The sequence below is a fragment of the Sapajus apella genome, unplaced genomic scaffold (assembly GCF_009761245.1).
Source record: "Sapajus apella isolate SASKATOON/1434 unplaced genomic scaffold, GSC_monkey_1.0 scaffold2, whole genome shotgun sequence".
Lineage (NCBI taxonomy): Eukaryota > Metazoa > Chordata > Mammalia > Primates > Cebidae > Sapajus > Sapajus apella.
In genome coordinates, this window is record NW_022436942.1 from 10709197 (window position 1) to 10731281 (window position 22085).

The following is a 22085-nucleotide window of genomic DNA, read 5'->3' on the forward strand; positions in this document are numbered from 1 at the left end:
CACCATTATAACCAAAACTTCTATATTAAAAACAAATCAGAGTTCAACAGAAGGTCAATAGAGAAAGGCCCAGGAGCCAAAGCCGAAGCCCACCATGTGCTCTCGGCACATTTACATGGATCTAGTTCCCACCATCCCACAGAGCAAAGGATTTCTTAGAACAGCAGCATTGTGATTTTGCTGCCTCTTGAAAGAGATTAGCCAGAGCTTAGTGCAAGAAACTCTTCCAAGTTTCAATTTCCTGGCCAATGTGTTGCTGTTGACCCACTATGAACCTAAAACTACTGAATAATTATGAAAGTGGAAATCTTGACATGACTAAGCAATATTCTCCAAGCATGACTGATAGAAACACTTTTCATGTGCCACATCCTCTAACTGCCTAATTTATTTCCTCAGAGTAAATTAGAAAGATGATTTAGGGTTTTAAAAACTCACTTAAAGCTGGAGATTGGGAGAACACATGGGAAGAGTAATTAAATACAAATTGAAAAGGAAAAGTTTGGCTATGTCCTTCAGAACCCAATTTTGGCTATGTTTCCATAGCTAAAACAAAATCCTCTCAGAGGACACTTCATGTTTGATTTAGACGTTATTGTTGAAGAGCCAAAGCCTTATCTAACTTTTCTAGTTCTTTTTTCAACAAAAGAAGCATGAGATCTAGTGGCAAAGGTTATGCAACACAGCCTTAAATAGTCTTTAAAATTTAACAGAATGATCCCAGGTGGGACTAAATTATTCTTCCTACTAATAAAGTAGGAAAGTTGATTTGGAAAATAACTGGATTTTCATATTGACCTTCAGCATTGCTCTGCAAACATCCTGAAAGATTTCTGCAATTGCTGTGAGCATTTCTATATAAAACTCAACATAATTTTGGAAATGTTTTCCCATGACACACAAACATAGCTAATTTTACTAACAAAAACTAAAACATACCCCTATGTGAAGAGACCACAATTGCGTTCTTCATTAGCCAATGGAGCCTTAACATAACAATATGTCATCTATTAGAACTATAAGTGTCAATCAAATTGAAATTATTTTAATATCTATGAATTTTATACTGAATCTGAATATAAACAGTTATTGTGTTTATTGTGTATTTCTCCCTCTTAATTCACTTAAATGAAAGTATGATTTTTTAAAAAATTGTTAGAAAAAAACTGTGTTTTTCTTACCTTTTTCAGTATGTTCGGGAATAAGAACATTATCCGCTGTGACACTGGCTGTTTCCTAAGAGAAGAAATACAAACTAAAGTAATTCCATTTCATAAGTCTAGAAAGAACAGCCCCTCAACAGAAATCCAAAGCTCCCTGGGGACTATGCAGTGCAACAGAGTGCAGCCTAATTTAGGAGAAAGCTAGCAGAAATCAAAGTTATTTCACTTTATTTAATAGTATTCATTGCCATATATATTTAAGGCTTTCATACCCACAGTAAAAACTCGAGTTTCAATGCCACAGTCAGTTAGAGTCAATTTTAAATTACTTCTAATGCTATAAAAATGATCACTGCTAGTTTGCTCTAATAAAAACTAACAGCAACATGCAAAACACCAACCAAAAAAGGAAAATTAAAAGCTGAGTTAAGACAAATGTATAAATCACAGCATTCTTAGTAATTCTCAGTCTCATCTCTGACAGATTGCCATAATACATATACATAATATATTAAGAGCTTTTTTTCTCCTCTGAGAGGAGAAAGCTCTTAATTTTTCAAATATTTATAAATTTCTAATTTCTTAAATCCTCAACTAAATAAAGAATAATGAGAGAACCAGAGCATTTCTGGTTTTAAAAAGTATCTGCAAATTCAGCAGTTTTCTGATGGTTAATTTCATTCCTTATGCTAATTATACATGCAACAAATTTCAAGGCTTATTTTCCATGCACACATATTCTACCTTGAATGATATGTCTGGAAATCCACCTTCCTGATAACTCTTCTCTGAAGGACTCAAGACTGCTCCTGAAAGAGAAATACGAGACAGTAAATACAAAACAATTGTATGTCCCTAATAAACATGTTTTTCTGACTCTGAAAATAAATATCTTGATAGCCATCTTCATTTCTAGTTTCATTCCCAGGGAATACTTAAAATAAACTTGTGAAAGTATTATTTGTGAAGTATTATATTTGTGAAATACCTTTCTAATGAACAAATATTATACAAACACTCTTTTGTTCACTTAAAACATAAGTAGTTGCCTTAATTTATTATTAATATAATAATTAATAGCTTGAAATAATTTAAATAATTAAATAATAAACAAGTAAATAAATACGATAAATTATTGTTAGACATTAAAAACATTAAAGTACAAAGAACAGAGTTTTTTAAAAAAACAACATTATTATCATCTTTTTTTTCTTTCCAGATGGAGTTTCACTCTGTCACCCAGGCTGCAGTGCAGTGGCCCGATCTCGGTTCATCGAAATCTCTGCCTCCTAGGTTCAAGTGATTCTTCTCCCTCAGCCTCCCAAGTGGCCAAGATTACAGGCACCTGCCACCACGCCCGGCTAATTTTTTTTGCATTTTTAGTAGAGACGGGGTTTCACCACGTTGGCCAGGCCAGTCTCGAACTCCTGGCCTCAAGAGATCCGCCCGCCTTAGCCCAAAGTGTAATTCCAAAGTCCTGGGATTATAGGCATAAGCCACAGCACCTGGTTTTGTTACCAGCTTTCTTGCACATATATTTTTAAATGTTACAATTATGATATTATATCTTCCTCAGTTAGTTTATTTTTTTATATCATCTTGTGCCATAAAGTATTACAGATGCTGTGTGTGGGTGTGTGTGTGGGTGTGTGTGTGTGTGTGTGTGTGTGTGTGTGTCAATCACAAATACTTAACCATCCCAACTGTTGACTATAACTTCTATCTGGTAGAGGGCTGTCTGAATTGAGGTAATTTATATAGCTTCCTACAAAAGATTAAAATCCTGCCATATTTTGTTGTCATTTCTAACATTCTGGCTCAGACTAGAAAACTTTCATTTTATCTTTTAGCTTCCCTCTTTCTAGATTATCTTCTAGTGTTTCTTAAATTATTTTGCTTAGAAAACTAGCAAGAGACCATAACCAATTAATAACAAACTTCCTTAATAACACTATAAGCCAACTAGTCTTAACAGACGTCTACAGAACATTCCATCCAAAAACAAAATACACACATATTTCCCAAGTGTACATTGAACATTCTCCAGAACAGACCTGACCTGAGGCAATTAAATGAACCTCAAATACATGTGTAAGGATGAAATCATACAAAGTATATTTTCTGATCATATTGTAATATAAGTAGAAACCAGCAAGAGAAGAAAATTGGGGAAATTCAGATATCTGGAAACTAAACAACAAAATCATAGACAACCAATCAGTTAAAAAAGGAGTCATGAGAGAAATTATTAAATAACTTGAGATGAATGAAAATGAAAACACAACATGCCAAAAGTTATGGTATGCAGCAAAAGCCATGCTTAAAGGTAAATTTGTAGCTGTGAATGCCTACCTTAAAAAAGAAGAAAGGCATCAAATCAGTAAACTAAACTTTCACCTTAAGGAACTAGAAAAAGAAGCACAACCTAAACTGAAGCAAGCAAAAGGAAGGAAATAATTAAGATCAGAGTGGAAATAAATGAAATAGAGGATTTTATTTTATTTTGGAGACAGAGTCTCACTCTGTTGCCCAGGCTGGACGGAGTGCAATGGTGCAATCTCGGTTCACTGCAACCTCTGCCTCCCGGGTTCAAACAATTCTCCTGCCTCAGCCTCCCAAGTAGCTGGGACTACAGGTGCACACCACCAAACCCAGCTAATTTTTTGTATTTTAGTAGAGGCGGGGTTTCATCGAGTTGCCTAGGCTGGTCTCAAACTCCTGAACTGGGCAATCTGCCCGCCTCAGCTTCCCAAAGTGCTAGGATTACAGGCGTGAGCTACTGTACCTGGCCAAAATAAAGGATTTTTTAAAAAGAAAAAAATCAATGGGACCAAAGTTGTTTTTTTAAAAAGCTCGATAAAATTGACAATCTTTTAGCTTAACTGACCAAGAAAGAGAAAAGACACAAATTGCTAAAATCAAGAACAAAAGAGGGGACATCAATACTGACCTCACAGAAATAAATAGAATTATAAAGGAATATTATGAACCATCATATGCCAAAAATCAGATAACTTAGATGATATGGGCAGATTTCTAAGAAGACACAAACTATTGAAACTAACTCAAGTAAAACTAAACAATATATGTGGACTCATAACAAGAGATTGAATTTGTATTTTAAAACTTCCCACAAAGAAAAGCCAAGGTTCAGATGGATTCACAAGTGAATTCTACCAAACATTTAGAGAAGATTAACACCAGTCCTTCACAAACTCTTCCAGAATAGAAAAGGGCAGAACAATTCCCAAATCATTTTATGAGGTCAATATTATTCTGATACCAATATCAGATAAAGACATTACAAGAAAACAATAGACCAACACCTATTACAAATATAGATGCAAAAATCCTCAATAAAATACTGGCAAACTGAAACCAGAAGCGTGTAAGGATTAGATACAATGACCAAATGGGATTGATCCCAGGATTCCAGGATTTGTTTAATATCTGAAAATCATTCAGTGTAATATACCACATTAACAGAATGAAGGACAAAAACCACGTGTTTATAACAATAGACGACATAAAAGCATCTAACAAAATCCAACACCCTATCATGATAAAAATCCTGCCAACAGAAAAAAAATGTCCTCAATTTGATAAGGGACATCTATAAAAAGCCAACAGTTAACATCACTAATGATGAAAAATGGACTGTTTTCCCCTTAAGATCAGGAACAAGATAAGGATGTCTGGTCTTGCTGCTTCTACTCAACATACTAAAGGTTTGAGCCAGAGCAACTAGGCAAGAAGAAGAAATAACAAACATACTGAATTTGTGTAAAGAAAAATGTGAAATCTGGGGGCTGTATGGGCACTAAAAGTCATTATTCTTTTCCTGTTTGTGAAAAGAGAGATAATACTTCATTGTTATATAAAATGAAAGACTGAAAACGTCTCTCTTAAGAAGCCAGTAGAAAGCTGTGGATTTTGTGTCAAAACTGGAAAACAACTGCTGATCATTGAAATATAAATGCAAAACGTGATTCATAAGGACGTGCATACCAGAAATATAATTACAATAAACAGAGATTCTAGTCTTTTGAACAATTTTGGTAATGTCCTGAGATCTGAGAGAATGCTTTACTGACGTGAAGAAACCACCTAGCAGCACAACCTGAATCGCAAGAATAACCTGGGAGGAAATAAAAGGCCCGTTTCAATAAGACTAAGAAAATCCAAATCTACAAAGTGATGCCTGGAGGCTGGAATATAAAAGTCCCAAATTCCTCTAAAATGAAAATAGTTCCACAAAACAGAACAAATTTGCAAGGAAAGGAGGCCAATAACTGATTATTTAGATAACTGATAAATCTGTCCATGGTAGCAGCACATAAACACTTAAATCGTTTTATGCATTTTCAGTTAGGATCTCCAACTCCTAATTTAGTGAGTCACTATGACAGGAAGCTCCTGTTTAGCAAGCTACACATATGCTTCCAACAAATCATCACATTTCCCTTTTAACAACCTACATAATCAACCTTTTCAAAATTATTATTTAATTCAAAAAAAAACCCAACTTCATCAATTACAATTAAATAATGCTATTTTATTTAGTGAAGAAGGAAGGTGCTATCCTCCTCTTCACCTCAGATTTACCTATCTCTTTGTACTAGGGCAGTAAATAATTGTCTTTTTACCAATCAGCTAACCTCACATCAAAAAAAAAATTCAATGTTGCATGTGCAACAGACTAAGAGTCAACCAGGAATGTGGAATTTTTGTCTACCTACAGTCCAAATTATTCTCTGCTGCATAAACAACCTAGAGTGTGAAAATATACTCTGAAATTTATTCCAGAACACTGAAGTATAAAACATACCTGTGTGTCCTATTAAACTGGATTAAGTTTATATTGTGAACAATAAGCGATGTGGGTGGTTTCAGTAGTTGGGAAAGCCCCAGATAATGAAAAGGATTATATTTACAGCTCCTAGGGACTCACTGAAGGTCACTTGCTCAGTCAACTTCACAGTGAAGTATTCTGCTGCACTAAACTAAGTGAAGAAACATGTGCAAAGACAAAGGTGATTAACCAAGTTATGTAAACAATATCGTGGTGAAAGTCTATTAGAAACTAATATCCCATTAATAGGAAAAATCAAAATAAAAGTCAATGTGAAGCTACAGTTTTCTGGTACAAATATCTCAGGATCCCTTGTGTGTGTGCAAGGGCTCATGTGCACTAAGTATATTACTAAAGAACATGTGTGCAAATACACAAAACTAAAAACATGACCGTAGGAAAAGAGCCGAAGATTAAAGATGTTGATTAAAAAGAGTTTCCAACCTAAGAGCCTCGGGTCTGTAAAGTAAGACCCAAGATCATTATTGTTGAAATGAATACATCTAAGTGAAGCAAACAGAACAGGTGATGTTAGGTTATTTCGCTGACAAAGAATAAATGGAGAAAACTTCATAAGCTTTATTGACCAGGTTGCTTTAAATATAAGGCATGACACAGCATCAGAAAGAGCGAAGATAAACAAAGGGAAGAATTAGGCTACTGGGAAATGAGTAGTAAACAAGTAAGGCAGGGTTAAGGCCTGTGGTGTAAAAACAGCAGTGAAGATAAAAGAGATAAAAGAAACATCCAAGATTATTCTGGAGGTATAATATAAAATATTAAATATAGTGGGAAATGCAATTATGTTTTTAACTTATATAGTAAAACAAAGAATAGCATGGTCTGTGTCTTAAATACTGTGATTCCAATTATGTTTATGACTCAAAGAGTTTCAGAGTTTTTGACAGAGAACTGATTCTATTAACTGATAAAAGTGAAACATTTTTAAAAGTGTAGTTTGTAAGTAAAAGTAAATTAAAAAAAAAAGACAAAACTATAAAGTGGTAGAAAGAAATATGTTGTATACATTAAATGATAAGGGAAGAAAGTGTCACAAGAAAATGTGAAGGTGGAAAGTCCCTTCCAGATAAAAGCCACAGGTAAGGAATCACTGACACACAGCATGAGTCAATGTCTTGGATAAAATGCAATATTCAGATTTACAAATTACAGTTCCTATTACAGATTAAGAGCCACATTATAAGAATCAGCATTTACCATGGTTTGTGATTAAATGAATAGCTCGATGATGCCCCATCTCCTGGAGGACCTGTAAAAGGTCACCGATGGTCTTGTTTTTCTGTGCCCATGACCAAAGTAATTCTCTTGTTCCACTTTTACCTTGGTCTACATATTTTTCAATATGACGAACATCCAGCCAGCTGTTTGAAAGTCGCTCTGCTGTGGAAATTGAAATATAAAGAAACAAAGAATTGTTTACTGTACTTTCATTGAAATAATTGTTTTTGCATACCTTATGTTTTATTTCCTCTTATTTATAACTTTAACTTTCCTCTAATTTATAACTTTTATTTTGAACTCATTTGGCATATACTCACCTGCCTTCTGCTAATGCTGACATCTTACTAACCACAATACAATGATCAGAATCAGTGATAACTGCAAACCTTACTCTAACTTCACATGTTTTTCCACGAATGCCCGTTTTCTGTTCTAAGATCCTATCCAATTTTCGATCTTATATTTAATTGTTCCTTCTACTTAATTTCCTCCGATCTGTGATGCTCCCTCGGTCTTTCCTTGTCTTTCAGGACAGTAAATTATATTGTCCTTATCAGCACATAATATCAAGAGGTTTAGGATAGGAATGTCTTATCAATAATAATGTTTATTTTGATCACTTGGTGAAGGGAGTATCTTCAGGGTCTTTACTATAAAATTATCTTTCCCTTTACAATTAACAAATATTTAGGGGGAGCTACTTTAAGATTATGAAAATACCCTGCTTCTCCTCGGATTTGGGCCACTAATATTTGCATCCGCCAGTGGATCTTATTTATCACAATTATTACTATGGTATATGCTTAATGGTGATTTTTCTATTTTCCCTTGTTCCCTCTATGCTCATGAACTCTTCTGTAAAAAACAGCTATCCTTTCTCCTACATTTATTTATTTATTTATCCAGTTGTTTATTTATATCTATGGGCTCATGGATGTTTATTTTATCCTACAGGTTAAAATCCAGTACTATCATTAACAATTTTGTTGCTAAAATTGTTCTAGCTTTGTCCATTTAGGTTGGCTCCTGTGTTCTTTTTTTTTACTCCATTTTTTTTTCCTTTTTTTTTTGTTTGAGACAGGATCTCACTCTGTCACCCAGGTCAGAGTGCAGTGGGGCAATCTCAGCAGCCTCCAACTCCCAGGCTCAAGCAATTCTACCATCTCAGCCTCCCGAATAGCTACAGCTGTAGGTGTGCACTGCACCATCATGCCCAGCAAATTTTTGTATTTGTGTGGGTTTTTTTTTTTTTCTTTTTTGGTAGAGATGGGTTTTGCCATGTTGCCCCAACTGGTCTCAAATTCCTAGGTTCATGCTCAAGCAATCTACCTGCCTTGGCCTTCCAAAGTGCTGGGATTACATGTGTGAACTACCACAGCAGGCCTCTTGTGCTCTTTTGACAAGCTCTATCTTTTTGTGAGTATCTCCTTGTTTTCTGGTGCTACAAGGTGCTCCAGGCTCATTTAGTATTTCTCCCTTCCCACGACTAGAATTATTTGTCTAATGATCGCTGGTTTCTTTGTTGGACAATGGTGTATAGAAGCTCAATCCTGGTGCTAGAATTGCTCACTGTGGCCAGGGTTCCATTGCCTCTAGGCCCTCCAAGAACACAGAGCAAGGAAACATAGGTATGTACGCCAATCCATGGATCTCTCTTTCTATCTGTATGTGCATATGTTAAATACCAAGAATTTATTCTGATGCTTCTGATTCTAATCCAATATCACAAGGTATATTTCAATCCTTCCTCATTTGTAACTTTATTCTTCAACAATAATATTATTGATAATATATTTACTTGTTTGTTTAACTCTATAATGCAGATAAAGTACTTTCAGAATTGCCAACCCATACCCCTGTGAGAAACACATTAACAAAATTAGAACACAATAATTCTTTCTGTCCTTAGCATAAAAGCATATCCAGTTAAGATGCTGTGTGTACCAAAGTGACTTAGTTTACTCTTTTCTTCCTCACCCCTTCAGCATGGCTGTTATTCAGTTGTAATACAGTTAGATTCAGTTGTTGAAGGTTTGAGGAATGGTGTCTTGTTCCCCCTGTCTTGCTATTGAACATTTTTGAGAGATTAAAAGCTAATATCTGGGAAAAATCAGGGAAATGTTTTACTAGGATACTAGGCTTTAAATAATTCAATTAAGGTTTTGCATAAACATCTTAAAGCTGTACTGAAAGTATATGAGTGTTTGTGGTGCCTTGATTTAACAGGATTCTTCAAGTGAAAATTTATATTGCCTTTCTGCACAACTTCCAAATTTTAAAGTGTACTTTGAGGCAAAGGGGGGAGAAAGAAAGCAAGTGACAGAAAAGGTGGTCTTGTTCCTATGATAGCATTCCCAATCTGGAATATTGAGTACTAAAATTAACAATGTGTTTTTGGGCTATTGATGGTGACAGCGGCATCCTTTCACAACTTTATCTTCCAGAGAAACTAAAAAATGTAGGATCCTGGATGCAGGTCTGTGGACAAAATCACACTGTTATCTGAGGGTGGTCATGGGGGACCCCTGGCATGCCACCATAACCGGTTTTAGGAGCTCAGCACCCTTTCATCCTGCCACACACCAATATGTGGAAGCTGACCTCCAGCAGTAACCAAGGTGACCTCATAGGAGACAGAACTCCTCTCTCCACCAAGGAGAGACTTCAAAGTCAGATGTGCTTTTAAAAGGCAATGGTTGCTCAGATCTCAGAAGAATGATAAGTCTTGTGAAACTTTCTTCTGTTAAAAGTCTGTTTCAGGGCCAGGCGTGGTGGCTCACAACTGTAATTCTAGCACTTTGGGAGGCTGAGGCAGGAGGATCACTTGAGGTCAGGAGTTTGAGACCAGCCTGGCCAACGTGGTGAAATTCCATCTCTACTAAAAAAAAATACAAAAATTAGCCAGGTATGGTGGCGTGCACCTGTAGTCCCAGCTCCTCAGGAGGCTAAGGTGGGAGAATCACTTGAACTGAGGAGGCGGAGGTTGCAGTGAGCTGAGATCATGCCATTGTACCACAGCCTGGCAGATAGAGTGAGACTCTGTTTCCAAAAAAAAAGTCTGTTTCAGAGTTCACAGGTTATTAATTTCTTAGGGAGTTGCTACACCCATTATAATATTTGAAATCAAGCCAGCAGAAAGGCAATATCTTCTGCCTTAATATGGCATCCCCCCTGCCCACTTCTGGTTCTACAGGCCTTTGCTGGAATATTCAGTTTGCATCAACTTTATGGTCCCATTGGGGCTATGAGTAAATCCTGAAAGTTAAAAGCGTTCACAATGTGAAACCATTACTGGTCCTCTTTCTGTGAGCTAAAAATTGACATGGTAGACATTATTAGTGCCACCAATACTTCCAACCCTCTATTCCATTATAGAGGATTCCATTTCCCTGCCCTTTCAGATTAGACGCCCCTCTGTGTCTCTTCCAGCCAGAAACACTGAAAAGCCAGGGCACAATTCACGTGTTGACAGGGGGCTGCCTCAAGATGAAACCAGCCTGAAATACTGAGCCACCACATGGAGCACAGTTTGCTGAACTCTCAGTGCCCTTCCTGGGAGCAAAAAGTAAACTTCTGCTATGTGAAACCACTGAGATTTTGGTGGTGCTTGTTACTGCAGCATAGCTTAGTCTATCCCGACTGACATACACAAGGTTATACCTTGAATTTTGTTACTCTGTTACAATCTACACCAGAACAGAGTTAAAGAGAGGAGCAGCATTTGTAATTATCTATCAAACAAGGGAAGATAAAATCCAGACATTCTATTTGAATGCATGCTTAGGCTGTAAGAAAAGAAAAATAGCTAGAATAAAACATCTGATATCACTGAGTTGGAATGTCTTTGCCCTTCCTCCGTATTTCAAGTTCTAAGAATATATTCATTCCTCGTCTCTTTGAAGAGATGATTTTCACAAAGAGGCAAAGACTATCCAAATGCCAATATATGTTTTAGATAGCTTATCATTTTAAAAAAGAAGCCTTGAAAAAGCAAAAATATTAGCCAAATGTGGTCATGTAATTTTAATATATTTCTTTCTGATGAGATAGTCTATTTGGTTGAGGCACATTTTTAAAAAACACTTTATTTAGCTATTTCTACAAGCTCTTAAGAGAAATACTGCAAATCAGTGCAGTTCAAACATTTGCTGAGTATCTACTATGTGCCAACAATACAGTAATTGTATGTTCCAAGTGTGGGTTGAGCATGAAGACAGGCCTCTAACTGAAGATGAGAACACCAGGGAAGCCTTTCTAGAGGGGTAGTTTCAGGAGCCTGAGCCATGCCATGTCTAAAGCTGAGTACTTCTAAAGAGAGGCCAATTTTAAAGAAGTTTTGGATAGAGTATAGTATCCTGGGGAGGAAAAAATAGTCACTAGAGTTTCAGATTGAAAACAAGACAAATGAATGACTCAGAGCCCTGTAGACTATCCTGCTTTCCAAGGAGAAAAGTTCTTAGTCAAAACAGAGCATTACCATGGGCCTCTGGGTGAATGCAGGAACACGTGTATTTAGCAGTGGCATTGCCATTGACCTACGACACAACTCCAGGCAAAACAGCCTCACTGAACAATCTCAAACTTCTCAATAACAAATGTCCCTATAGTCCCGCCTAAAACATATAATAAAACTTCTTGCTCTTCCCTGGGCCTGCTAATTAATTGTAACACCTCTAATCTTTAAAACACTTCCTATTCTCAAAATGACCATTCCAACAAGAGAACTCTAAATATCAAATTTCAGCAAAGGGAAAGTTTAGGTTTCTACTTTTTCTATTAGAAAATTAATTGAGGCTGAGTGCAGTGGCTCACACCTGTAATCCCAGCACTTTGGGAAACCAAGGGAGGAGAACCGCTTGAGCCCAGGAGTTTACGACCAGACTGGGCAACATGGCAAAACCCCATCTCTATAAAAAATTTAAAATTTAGCCAGGCTTGGTAGTGTACATGCACTTGTAGTCCTAACTACTTGGGTGGCTGAGGTGGGAGGATAGTTTGAGCCCAGGAGGTTAAAGCTACTGTGAGCCGAGACTGCACCACTGCACTCCAGCCTGGGTGACAGAGTGAGACTCTGTCTCCAAAAACAAAAAGGAGAAAGAAAAGAAAATTAATTGGCTAATATTTACAGAGTATTAGGCATAATGTATCATATAAATTCACAGTAATGAACATTTAAAGAACAGGCTTCTTCCTTTTTCTTTTGTAAAATAAAATCGTTCCCTCTACCCTTTGAAACTTTGGGATAAGACATAGGCACATAATTTAACAACGGTGATGAGGGAAAATGATTTTTTGGACTACTACAGTCAGGGAAGGAAAGAAGGGGTAACCAAATTAGCTTTGCAACAGAAGTGGCTTGGGGCAAGTTTTCGCTAGGCTAAAGGAATACAAAAGGGTCTGTTAAATGCCGAATTGTTTCAGAAACAGTGAAGGGGACATGAGAGAGCTAAAGGGACACAAGAATGCTTGGAGCCAAGTGTTCATGTTAAAAAAAAAAAAAGGCGAACAAGCTCCAGGAGGTCTCTATATTACCTTGTATCTCCAGAAACATGCTTGGCCACAAACTACATGTTCAATACATTTTTGCTGATTGACAGACAGAGGCCCTGATTGTTAGCATGAGAACTGAACTTCGTTCTGAAATCAATGGGACCCATTAAGATATCTGAAAAGGTGATGCAAAGATTGAAGCTTCACCTTTTGGAAGATCCATCTAGTAGCAGGGGTCTCAGATAAAATATTTACATATAAAAAGGTATAAACATGTTCTAGCTTGCAACAATTCCCACAGTAGGAAAGGCACAGTTTATAGCAATTAAAGAAATCCAGAGTTAACATTTCAAGTCCCAGGGAATGTCAGCTTTTCATTCCATACTTTCCATAAATTCCATTCTCCATTTTTCTTTTTTTAGTTTCTCAATTTCCCTTTTAAAAATGCAGCAGGCCATGACTATGTGCTGTCCCGTCCTGTGACTTGGCTGAGAAACTGCCAATATCAGATGCTCTCCCTAAGGCACATTTCTGAGATTCAGCTGGAATGTGAATGAACGGATGCCAAATGAACTGGGGTTTTAAGTTCTCTAACACTGACTGGGGCAGAAAGTTCTGTGTTTGTACCAAATCTAGGGAAAGCTAGATTAGTCAAAGGCATCTTTCTAATGGCAGAAGTTCATAGTAAAAAACTGACCCAGACTGTTAAAATGAATACTGCCTACATGCATGGATTGCTTCCAGACTGGAAACGAAATATTTTCTTTTTTTCCAACTGGTGATTCACACTGCAACTTAATAGCTTTTCTCTAATGATGATGCATTATGAATAGAAACATCACTAAAGAGTATTATTAGCATCCATAAAATGTATACTTCATTTAGATCCAATTCTATAAAATAGCTCCAATCTGATACAACAGGAAAGCAAACTCTTGACATGTTAATTACATTCTTCAATATTCATCATTTTATTCAGCTCTCTCTTACTCGTTCCCTTTCAGAATATAGGACGCTCTTTACTCACCGTACATATCAAATAAAAATAAAGAGAAAAGTTCTCAATGACTAATCGTGTTGATAAATTTAAAAGCATTCTAAACTGAAAATATAAATTAAGAAAAATATGCTGTTAGTTAAGCATTGTTTAAAACCATTTTTTTGGAACACAAATCTTTTGTTGAAAGTCATATTGGAGTCCCATATGCCAAAAAGTCAACCTAAGAAGTTCAGAAATCAGTTGCTCAAAGGTCCTTGAAGGCTGTTTCAAGAGTACAGGATTTGCCAGATATTGCTAACCTCTGGGGTTTTCAGTTGCAGAAATCATGTCTCCATATGCAAATATGTCTCTGAAGGGGATTTTTCAAATAACGCAACACATCCGTATTTGGACTCATTGTATTTGCATATAACCACATGCCATAATCCCTGCAAAATTAAGACTACATTCTCACAAAGCTTGTTTTTAGGTATTGTAATGGAAAAAGGAAAGATGCCTCTTTCTTTCTACAAAGCATGCAAAAAATTAGGCAATTTTTAAAAAGAACTTTTAAGATTAAAGATATTTTTAAATCCAAAAAAGTAAAACAAAAGTCAAAATTATAAGTTAGATCTATTCTTCACACCAGACTGTAAGCATTAACACTTACTAGTTAATACATTTTATAAGAAATAGTTCTTATTCATACTTAAGCTCATGTGGACATTTTTTTTACTCCACGCATGAGTAGGACTCATAACAGGGGAGGGCTGTGCGTGACTTCCCAGGTGCCCCTCCGTCTGTCCTGCTCTCTTAATCCCAGACACAGGTAGGAACCAAACATTAACTACCTCTGGGAGAGAATTCACCCTCAACATCAAGGTTTCAGTCAGAAGCTATGTAATTTCATTCCCAGGTGAATATCATTACTATTTCCCCACACATTCTTCCCTTGTTAAACTTTTATAGGTCTGTTGCCTACACTAAATTGGAAAATTCTTACATGCAGGGACTAGGACATTGTATTTACAGTGCTTTGTCAAAGATTCTGCCCAACAAGGTTTTGGATGTTTAATAGACATTTGTTGATTCATTAATATATTTAAAACACATATATTTACTGAGTGCCTCCTCTGTGCTAAGTACAATTTTAGATGCTAAGAAAGTCAGCAGGAAACAAAGAAAGTAAATATCCCTGTCCCCTTGAAGCTTATTTCTAGATGGAGAATAAACAAATAAACATATATGTGTTTATATATGTATATAGTTTATATTATACATACATAGAGATATTTACACATATGAAGTATGTGAGAGGTGGTAAATGATACAAAGAAAAATAAATTGGAAAAGAGGCATAAGGGAGTGGGGGAGGTATCAATTTTAAAACAGTGGTCACAGCCAGGCACAGTGCTCACACCTGTAATCCCAGCATTTTGGGAGGCTGAGGTGTGTGGATCACCTAAGGTCAGGAGTTCAAGACCAGCCTGGCCCACATGGTGAAACCCAGTCTCTACTAAAAATACAAAAAATTAGCCGGGTGTGGTGGCAGACACTTGTAATCCCAGCTACTTGGGAGGCTGAGGCAGGGCAATCGCTTGAACCCAGGAGGTGGAGGTTGCAGTGAGCTGAGATTGCATCTTTCCACTCTAGCCTGTGCAACAAGAGCAAAACTGCATCTCAGAAAAACAAAACCAAACGAAACAAAAGAGTGGTCAGAGTAGGTAACATTTAAACAAAACCATGAAGGAAGTGAAGAAGCAAGCCTACAGGTTACTGGCAGGAAGAATGTTCCTTGAGTGTTCAGGGAACAAGGAGGCTAATGTGGTTGGCGTCAAGCAAACAAGAGGGAGAAGAAAGTGAGAAAATCTACGCAGGACTTCAGGGTTTGCTCTGAGTGGCTGAGGAAGCCGCCAGAGGGTTCTGAATAGAGCGATGATAGCATACGCTTTACATGCCTCACAGGCTCGCCAACCGCTGGGCTGTTGGTCAAGGGCAGTAGCAGGGAGTCTGAGCCCAGTCAGCCAACTGTTAAAATAGTGCAGGTGGAATCTGATGGTGGTTGGCACCAGGATGACTGTGGTAAGAAGTGGTCAGATTATTAGATAGGTCCTGAAGGCACAGTCAGCAGCATCATTTACTGAGAGACGGGATGTGGTTTGTGAGAGAAAGTTAAGTCACAAAAGCCTAATATTTTTGGCCTGAACAAATGAAGGATGGAGCTGCCATTATTGAGATGGGAAAACTTTGGGACGGGTAGGGGGAGCACTTCTGAGCCGTTAAGTTGGAGGTGTCTGTCAAATAGGCAAACAGATGAATGAAGATGACATTCCAGAGGGAGACCTGGGCTAGAAATTTGGGATTTAGTATATAGACGGAATTTATTTGAATTTAGCAGATAAACAGAAGAGGTAAGGTCCATGGACTAAGCCGTCGAGGCACTCTAAGACATAGAGATAAATCTATAAGAGAAGAAAATAAGGAGCATGTAATATTCTTTGTTTTTTTAATTGTATTTGGGCTCTGGGGCATATGTGCACGTCCTGCATTCTGCAGGATTGTTGCATAGGTACATACATGCCATGGTGGTTTGCTGTCTCCATCCGCCTCCCCTCTTTTTTTTTTTTTTTTTTTCTTTAGAGGAGTCTTGCTCTGTCACCCAGGCTGGAGTGCAGTGGTGCGATCCCAGCTCACTACAACATTGGTACCCCAGGTTCAAGAATTCTCCTGCCTCAGCCTCCGAGTAACTGGGATTACAGGCGCCCACCACCACACCAGGCTAACTTTGTATTTTTAGTAGTGACGGAGTTTCACTATGTTGTCCAGGCTAGCCTCAAACTCCTGGCCTTAAGCAATCTACCCCCCTGGGCCTCCCAAACTGCTAGGATTAGAGGCATGAGCCACCACGCCCAGCAAGAGCATGTAATGTTCAGAAAAAGTGCTTCAAGAAGGAAGGAGTGATCAACTACATCAAATAATATCAAAACTTTGAACCAACCATTGGATTTAGCCATGGTGACTTCCGATCAGAGGAATTTTAATGAAGCAGTGGGAGGTGAAAGCCTGACTGGAGGGGTTCGAAGAAGAATGGAGGACCTGGAGTATAAATAGCCCTTTTGAGGAATTTTACCATAAAGAGGAACAGGGCAGTGAGTGTTAACTTAGAGGAGCAGTGAGAGTTAGACATAACACTGTAATGTGAGATAAATAACACAGTGGTCAAAAAACCAGGCTTATCTGGGCACGGAGGCTACACCTGTAATCCCAGCACTTTGGGAGACTGAAGCAGGAGGATTGCTTGAGCCCAGGAGTTTGAGACCAGCCTGGCCCCATCTCTACAAAAAATTAGCCAGGTGTGGTGGCACATGCCTACAGTTCCAGCTATTTGGGAGGCTGAGGTGGGAGGATCACTGGAGCCTGGGAGGTCGAGGCTGCAGTGAGTTGTGATCGTGCCACCGCACTTCAACCTGGACGACTGAGTGACAACAACAACAACAGCAACACAAAAAACACAGGCTCTCCTGCATAAGGTCATTTCCTTCCAAAAAGTACAAAACAGAAAGAGGGGGAAATACAGTGATTTTACAGGGCAGAGAGCTGACAGATACCACCTCAGCCTGGTTAACATCAGCAGTGGTTAATATCAGCAGTGATAACTCCTATAAATAGTACTGACCCTGGATACAGGTCAGTACTTTATGGTTTTCCATCCCCAAATCCATAACCTCAGTCTGATCATGAGAAAAACATCAGACAAATCCCAGGTGAGGAACAGTCTACAAAATAGCAGATAAGTACCAACCAGTATTCCTCAAAACTGTCAAAGTCATCAAAAACGAGAAAAATCTGAGAAACCATCACAGCCAAGAGGATACAACAACTAAATATAACGTGGTATCCTGGATAGGATCTTGGAACAGAGAAAGGACATCAGGTAAAAGCAAAGGAAGTCTGAATAAAGCATGGAATTTAGTTAATAATAAGGTGCAATATTGTAATGAACGTAGCCCACGAATGCAAGATGTTAATAATGGGAAACTGGGTGCGGAGTGTATGCGAAAGATGCAGAGTACCCAGGAATTTTTCCTACTATCTTCTAAACTTTTCTACAAATTTAAAGCTGTTCTTAAAAAACAACCACATCTATCTAAAATTTAAAAAGAAAAGAAAAGAAAGGACATAGACTATGCAGTCTGATCATCTGGTTAGAATCTCAGTGTGCCATTTAGAGGACTGTGACTCAAGGCAAGTTACTTAAATTCACTGAGAATCAGTTCCCCATCTATAAAATGGAAATAGGAAGAGTGTCTACCTCATAGAATTGTTGTGATAAGCAAATGAGATAATCCATGTAAAATGCTTACCACAGTGCCTGGCCAATAGTAAGCCCTTAATAGGAGATAGCTTTATTATTATTACGACTAGTACTTTGAATCTTTATTGAATACACAAATGCAGACTTAATGTGATTTTACATCTAATTTCTTTAAGTAATTAGTAATAATTTATATAGTAATTTCTTTTTCCTTTCTTGAGAGGAAGAAAATTGAATACAGCCTATTATATATTATCTGCAAAAAGCATTTCTCAGTGTATCATCAGTGGTAAGAGGTTTTATGGTGTCAGCTGCTCTAAACAATTTAATTTAAATATCAATCTATGGTAATGCAATCAGATGAGTTGTCTCCAGAGGTTCTATATGCACGTTATCGTGTCTGTAAGGTAAATAACATTTTCCAATTTAAGATTTTGGGCTCTTGCTTTCACTAAAAGCCGTAAAGTCATCAATGATAACCACAGAATACATTATCTTGTGATTACATTATTTTTAATAACAATATTTGACAGAAGTGATTTGCAGAATAATACGTAGAATATGTTTAAAGATAAAAGTAATTAAATGAGGTAATGAAAGACTGTAGTAAAATATTTGTTATGTGAAGACGCTATTCAAGAAGAGAATTTGGCCTAAGCAATGGCTTCCCAATCAGGTTGTGCATCAGACTCACTCCTGGGGCTTGACAAAAAATGAAAGATGCTAGACCCTCAACCCAGACTTACCGAATCAGCAGCTCTAGGAGTGGGACCTGGGCATCTGTGTATTTAAAAGACTGCATAGATGATTTGGGTTTGTGAATGATTGGCTTACCTTATCCTGCACACACTGATCATATCATATAGGCTGCTGTATGAGCTGCCTTTGTAAACACAGCCTGATATTCCCCATCATCAAGAATCATGATCAGCTCGAGAGAGCTCTACTTAGTACCATGACAGTTGTTTTCTATATTTAAAAGTGGGCTCTCAGCTGTCCTGCGCATACAAGGGTCTGCCTCTTTGATTCAGTCCTCCATCACTCTCCTTCCCCTTGCAAAGGTCAAGTTTTCCCCACTTGCATCTCCTCTCCTTTCTCCCTTCACTGTGCCCATAGGAAAACTCAGCATGTTTAGCATGGACAGTTGCCTCAACACTCTGAACTGGGCTAGCCTTGCCTTCTTGCTGAGCCAAAAACTGTGAAGCACATGGTCAGGGCCAGCTCCGTAGTCCAGGCAGTCAGTAGGCATGACCACCTGCACAATGAATTACAGCTGAAGTGTCATGGAGTAAACATTTTAGACTCTTTCCCTGTGAGAGAATGACATAAAGGGACAATGGCCGGCTTATATATAAAAATAGAACTCTGAAGACAATGTGCATCAACCACTCCAAGAAGCCGACCTACTGTCTACAATATCCAACAAGTTAAACTGTCAGCAATTGTAAACTGTAGCAGCTAGCCCAGGCAGCCAAACACAAACCCCTGTAGCAACCTGCCCCAAATGGCCAGGACTTGATTAATTACTGACGGCTTCCTCAATTTTTGCTCCTACTTCCAACTTAAGGCCAACCAGAGAAAGCCAATTAATTATCTACTCCCAAACAAACACAAAGAATGCCCCCCTTTTGGTAGCTCAGCTACAGCTTCCCCATATCAACAGCCTCCAATCAGGACATAGCTGAAGGCTTCTCTCACCCTCCTCCATCCTCTGCCTGCTTTTGAGTCTCTGCCAAACTCAAGTAATGGTGGCTGACTGCCTTGCTTTGAATAAACAGCTTTTGTTTGTTCTCATTTGGGTGGTCCTCATTTATTTTCACCACTAGGAAAATGGGACTGCATGACTGAAATGGCTCACTGAATTGTTCTTTGATGCCAGAAATGTCTGTACTTTAGGGAGGCTGTAGACAAAAAGAGCACAGCAGTAAGGGGAGGAGTGCAGAGTGGCTGGGGTGAAAGGCAGAAGCCTTGGATCCAGACTGCCTTGGTCCAGATCCTGGCTCTTCCACTTCCAGCTGGTGAACTGAAACAAGTTACTTAACCAAATTGTACCACAGTTTCCTGATCTGTTAAAAAAAAAAAAAAAAAAAAAAAAAGCCACTGGAGATGATGACTCACAGCGTGATTGGAGGGGTTATATGAGATAATCCATGTAAAGTATGAATATCTGGATTTCAATGTTATCAACAGAGATGAGAGAAAGAGAGAGAGAACGAATAATCTGCCCCACTAATTTATGATACCCACCTGACCCCATTCACTATTGGTGAACTAGACTAAAAACACTTTTCTTTCACAAAGTCAGTAACTCTAGGAAATCCACGGGTGTAAATACTGCCCATGCCATGATCCATCTCAAAAAGATCTGATGGGGGAGTGACCTTAACCCTCAAAATCCCTCAAATGCACACTGGAAATCTGTCTTCCAGAAATCAGAGGACACTTTTCTGAGACTTTTTTTTTCTTTTTTTACTTAAGAGCCATAACTTAAAATTACACAGCTTAAAATATACAAACATTTTTTGTATAACTAGACGCCTATTGCTACAATTCAAAGACTGTGACCATACTGTTCATCAGTAACAAAGAAAACTCTCCTCTTAGGTCTTCTGCTATTTCTTTAAGAAAAATCCTATTTCAGACCATTAAAGCTATTTTGACATAATCATGATTCTTTTCAATAAACATTAAAAGTGACATTGTGGAATGCCAAATCTAACCAAAAATGCCTGTTCTTAACAAAACAAAGATTTTTGTCTGAATTATCTCTGGCTACACTCAACACTTTCAGCCGGCAGTTGCTAAACTTTCCAATGTCTGCATAAAATACAGTTTTGAAGCCAGCGTTTTAGATTAAAATAAAAAGCCGCTATATAGCACAAAACTTAATTCCACAAATTGGGTAAATAAACAAGATAGATTTAATTAAGAAAACTAGGAGCCACGTTCACTGCAAATTGTATTTTACTTTAGCATTTCGCTGGTAATTAAGTTAGGGGCTTAGGGATGCATTGAAAACACCAAAGGGATAAATATCTGAAAGTTCTAAAAACGTCTCAATACGAAAATCATATTCTGGGGCGATTTTGCAAGGACCAGAAGACATCACACATTGCGAACCCAGTGAGGGTGGCATCGCGGACGAACAGAAGATGCTTTCACGCGGGTTATCCGTCTTTCCCAGGCCTCGGCTCCCTTGAAATTGCGGCGATACCCAAAGCTCTTTGAAAGAAAAGGGAGGGCCGGCATCTGGGTCCCAGGGAGTCTCTGCGCCCTCCCCGGAAAGGGAGGGGGCTGGCTCCCCTGTGGGAGCCTCCCGGAGGCCGCGCCAGCCCCGCGAGCCACCCGAGCCTTGCAGGGCGGCGCCGAGCGGGCCTCGCGGCGCTGTGGGCTCCCCCTCCGCTCCCGGCCGGTCCCCTCCGACTCACCCAGGCCGCGCCAGCCCAGCGCGCCGTCGCAGCTGTCCAGGACCGCGCACAGCTCCCCCAGCAGCGCGGGCGGCAGGTCGAACAGCAGCTTGTGCGCCGACAGCGCGCGGCGGGCCCCGCAGTTCCCCGCCATGGCTCGGCGGCCGGAGCCCCGGGTACTAGGCGGAGCCCAGGCTCCTGCACGCCTGCTGCCGGCGCTTACACAACCGCGGAAATCCTGCTTCCACGACGGCGGCGGAACCCTTGGAACACGCCGTGCTTCGGCCCCGGTAGGGCGGTGCCGCCGTGACGCAAGGCGCGCCTCGCTCGAGATGCCCCTGGGGTCGCCCGGCCGGGCCTGGGGGCTCCCCGACCCGAGCTCTCACTTCGCTGGCTTTGTGCCCCTTCTCGCCTCTGCGATGGGGACGGGGCTGCAGAGACCAACCGAGTGAGGGCTGGGGAAAGCCCAGAGCTCAGAGCTCCAGGGAGCCCACCGGGCCCCATGGGGGCAGTCTCCTCGCGTGGACTGCTAGAGGTGTCATCACTTCTTTCAAAACTTTATTTTGGAAAGTTTCTCCATGCCTTCTTTCCTTCCTGTATTTTCTTCCTTTTTTCTTTGTTTTGAGTCAGGGTCATG

General features: G+C 39.1%; 1 protein-coding gene across 3 annotated transcripts in view; it reads right to left on the reverse strand.

Annotated features, from left to right (window-relative positions):
* IRAK3 (interleukin 1 receptor associated kinase 3) overlaps positions 1-21691 on the reverse strand; it is a 58117-nt gene extending 36426 nt beyond the window's left edge. For 2 of the 3 annotated variants that reach the window (XM_032288182.1, XM_032288161.1), the window contains exons 1-4: positions 21470-21691; positions 7234-7416; positions 1908-1972; positions 1182-1236 (exon numbers count right to left, since the gene is read on the reverse strand). In XM_032288182.1, coding sequence (XP_032144073.1) covers positions 1182-1236; positions 1908-1972; positions 7234-7416; positions 21470-21602 — 436 coding nt within the window. In that variant the 5' untranslated portion in view covers positions 21603-21691. The remainder of the gene's footprint in view (positions 1-1181; positions 1237-1907; positions 1973-7233; positions 7417-21469) is intronic. The other variant, XM_032288171.1, reaches the window with a different exon arrangement.
* Positions 21692-22085: the final 394 nt, after the last annotated feature.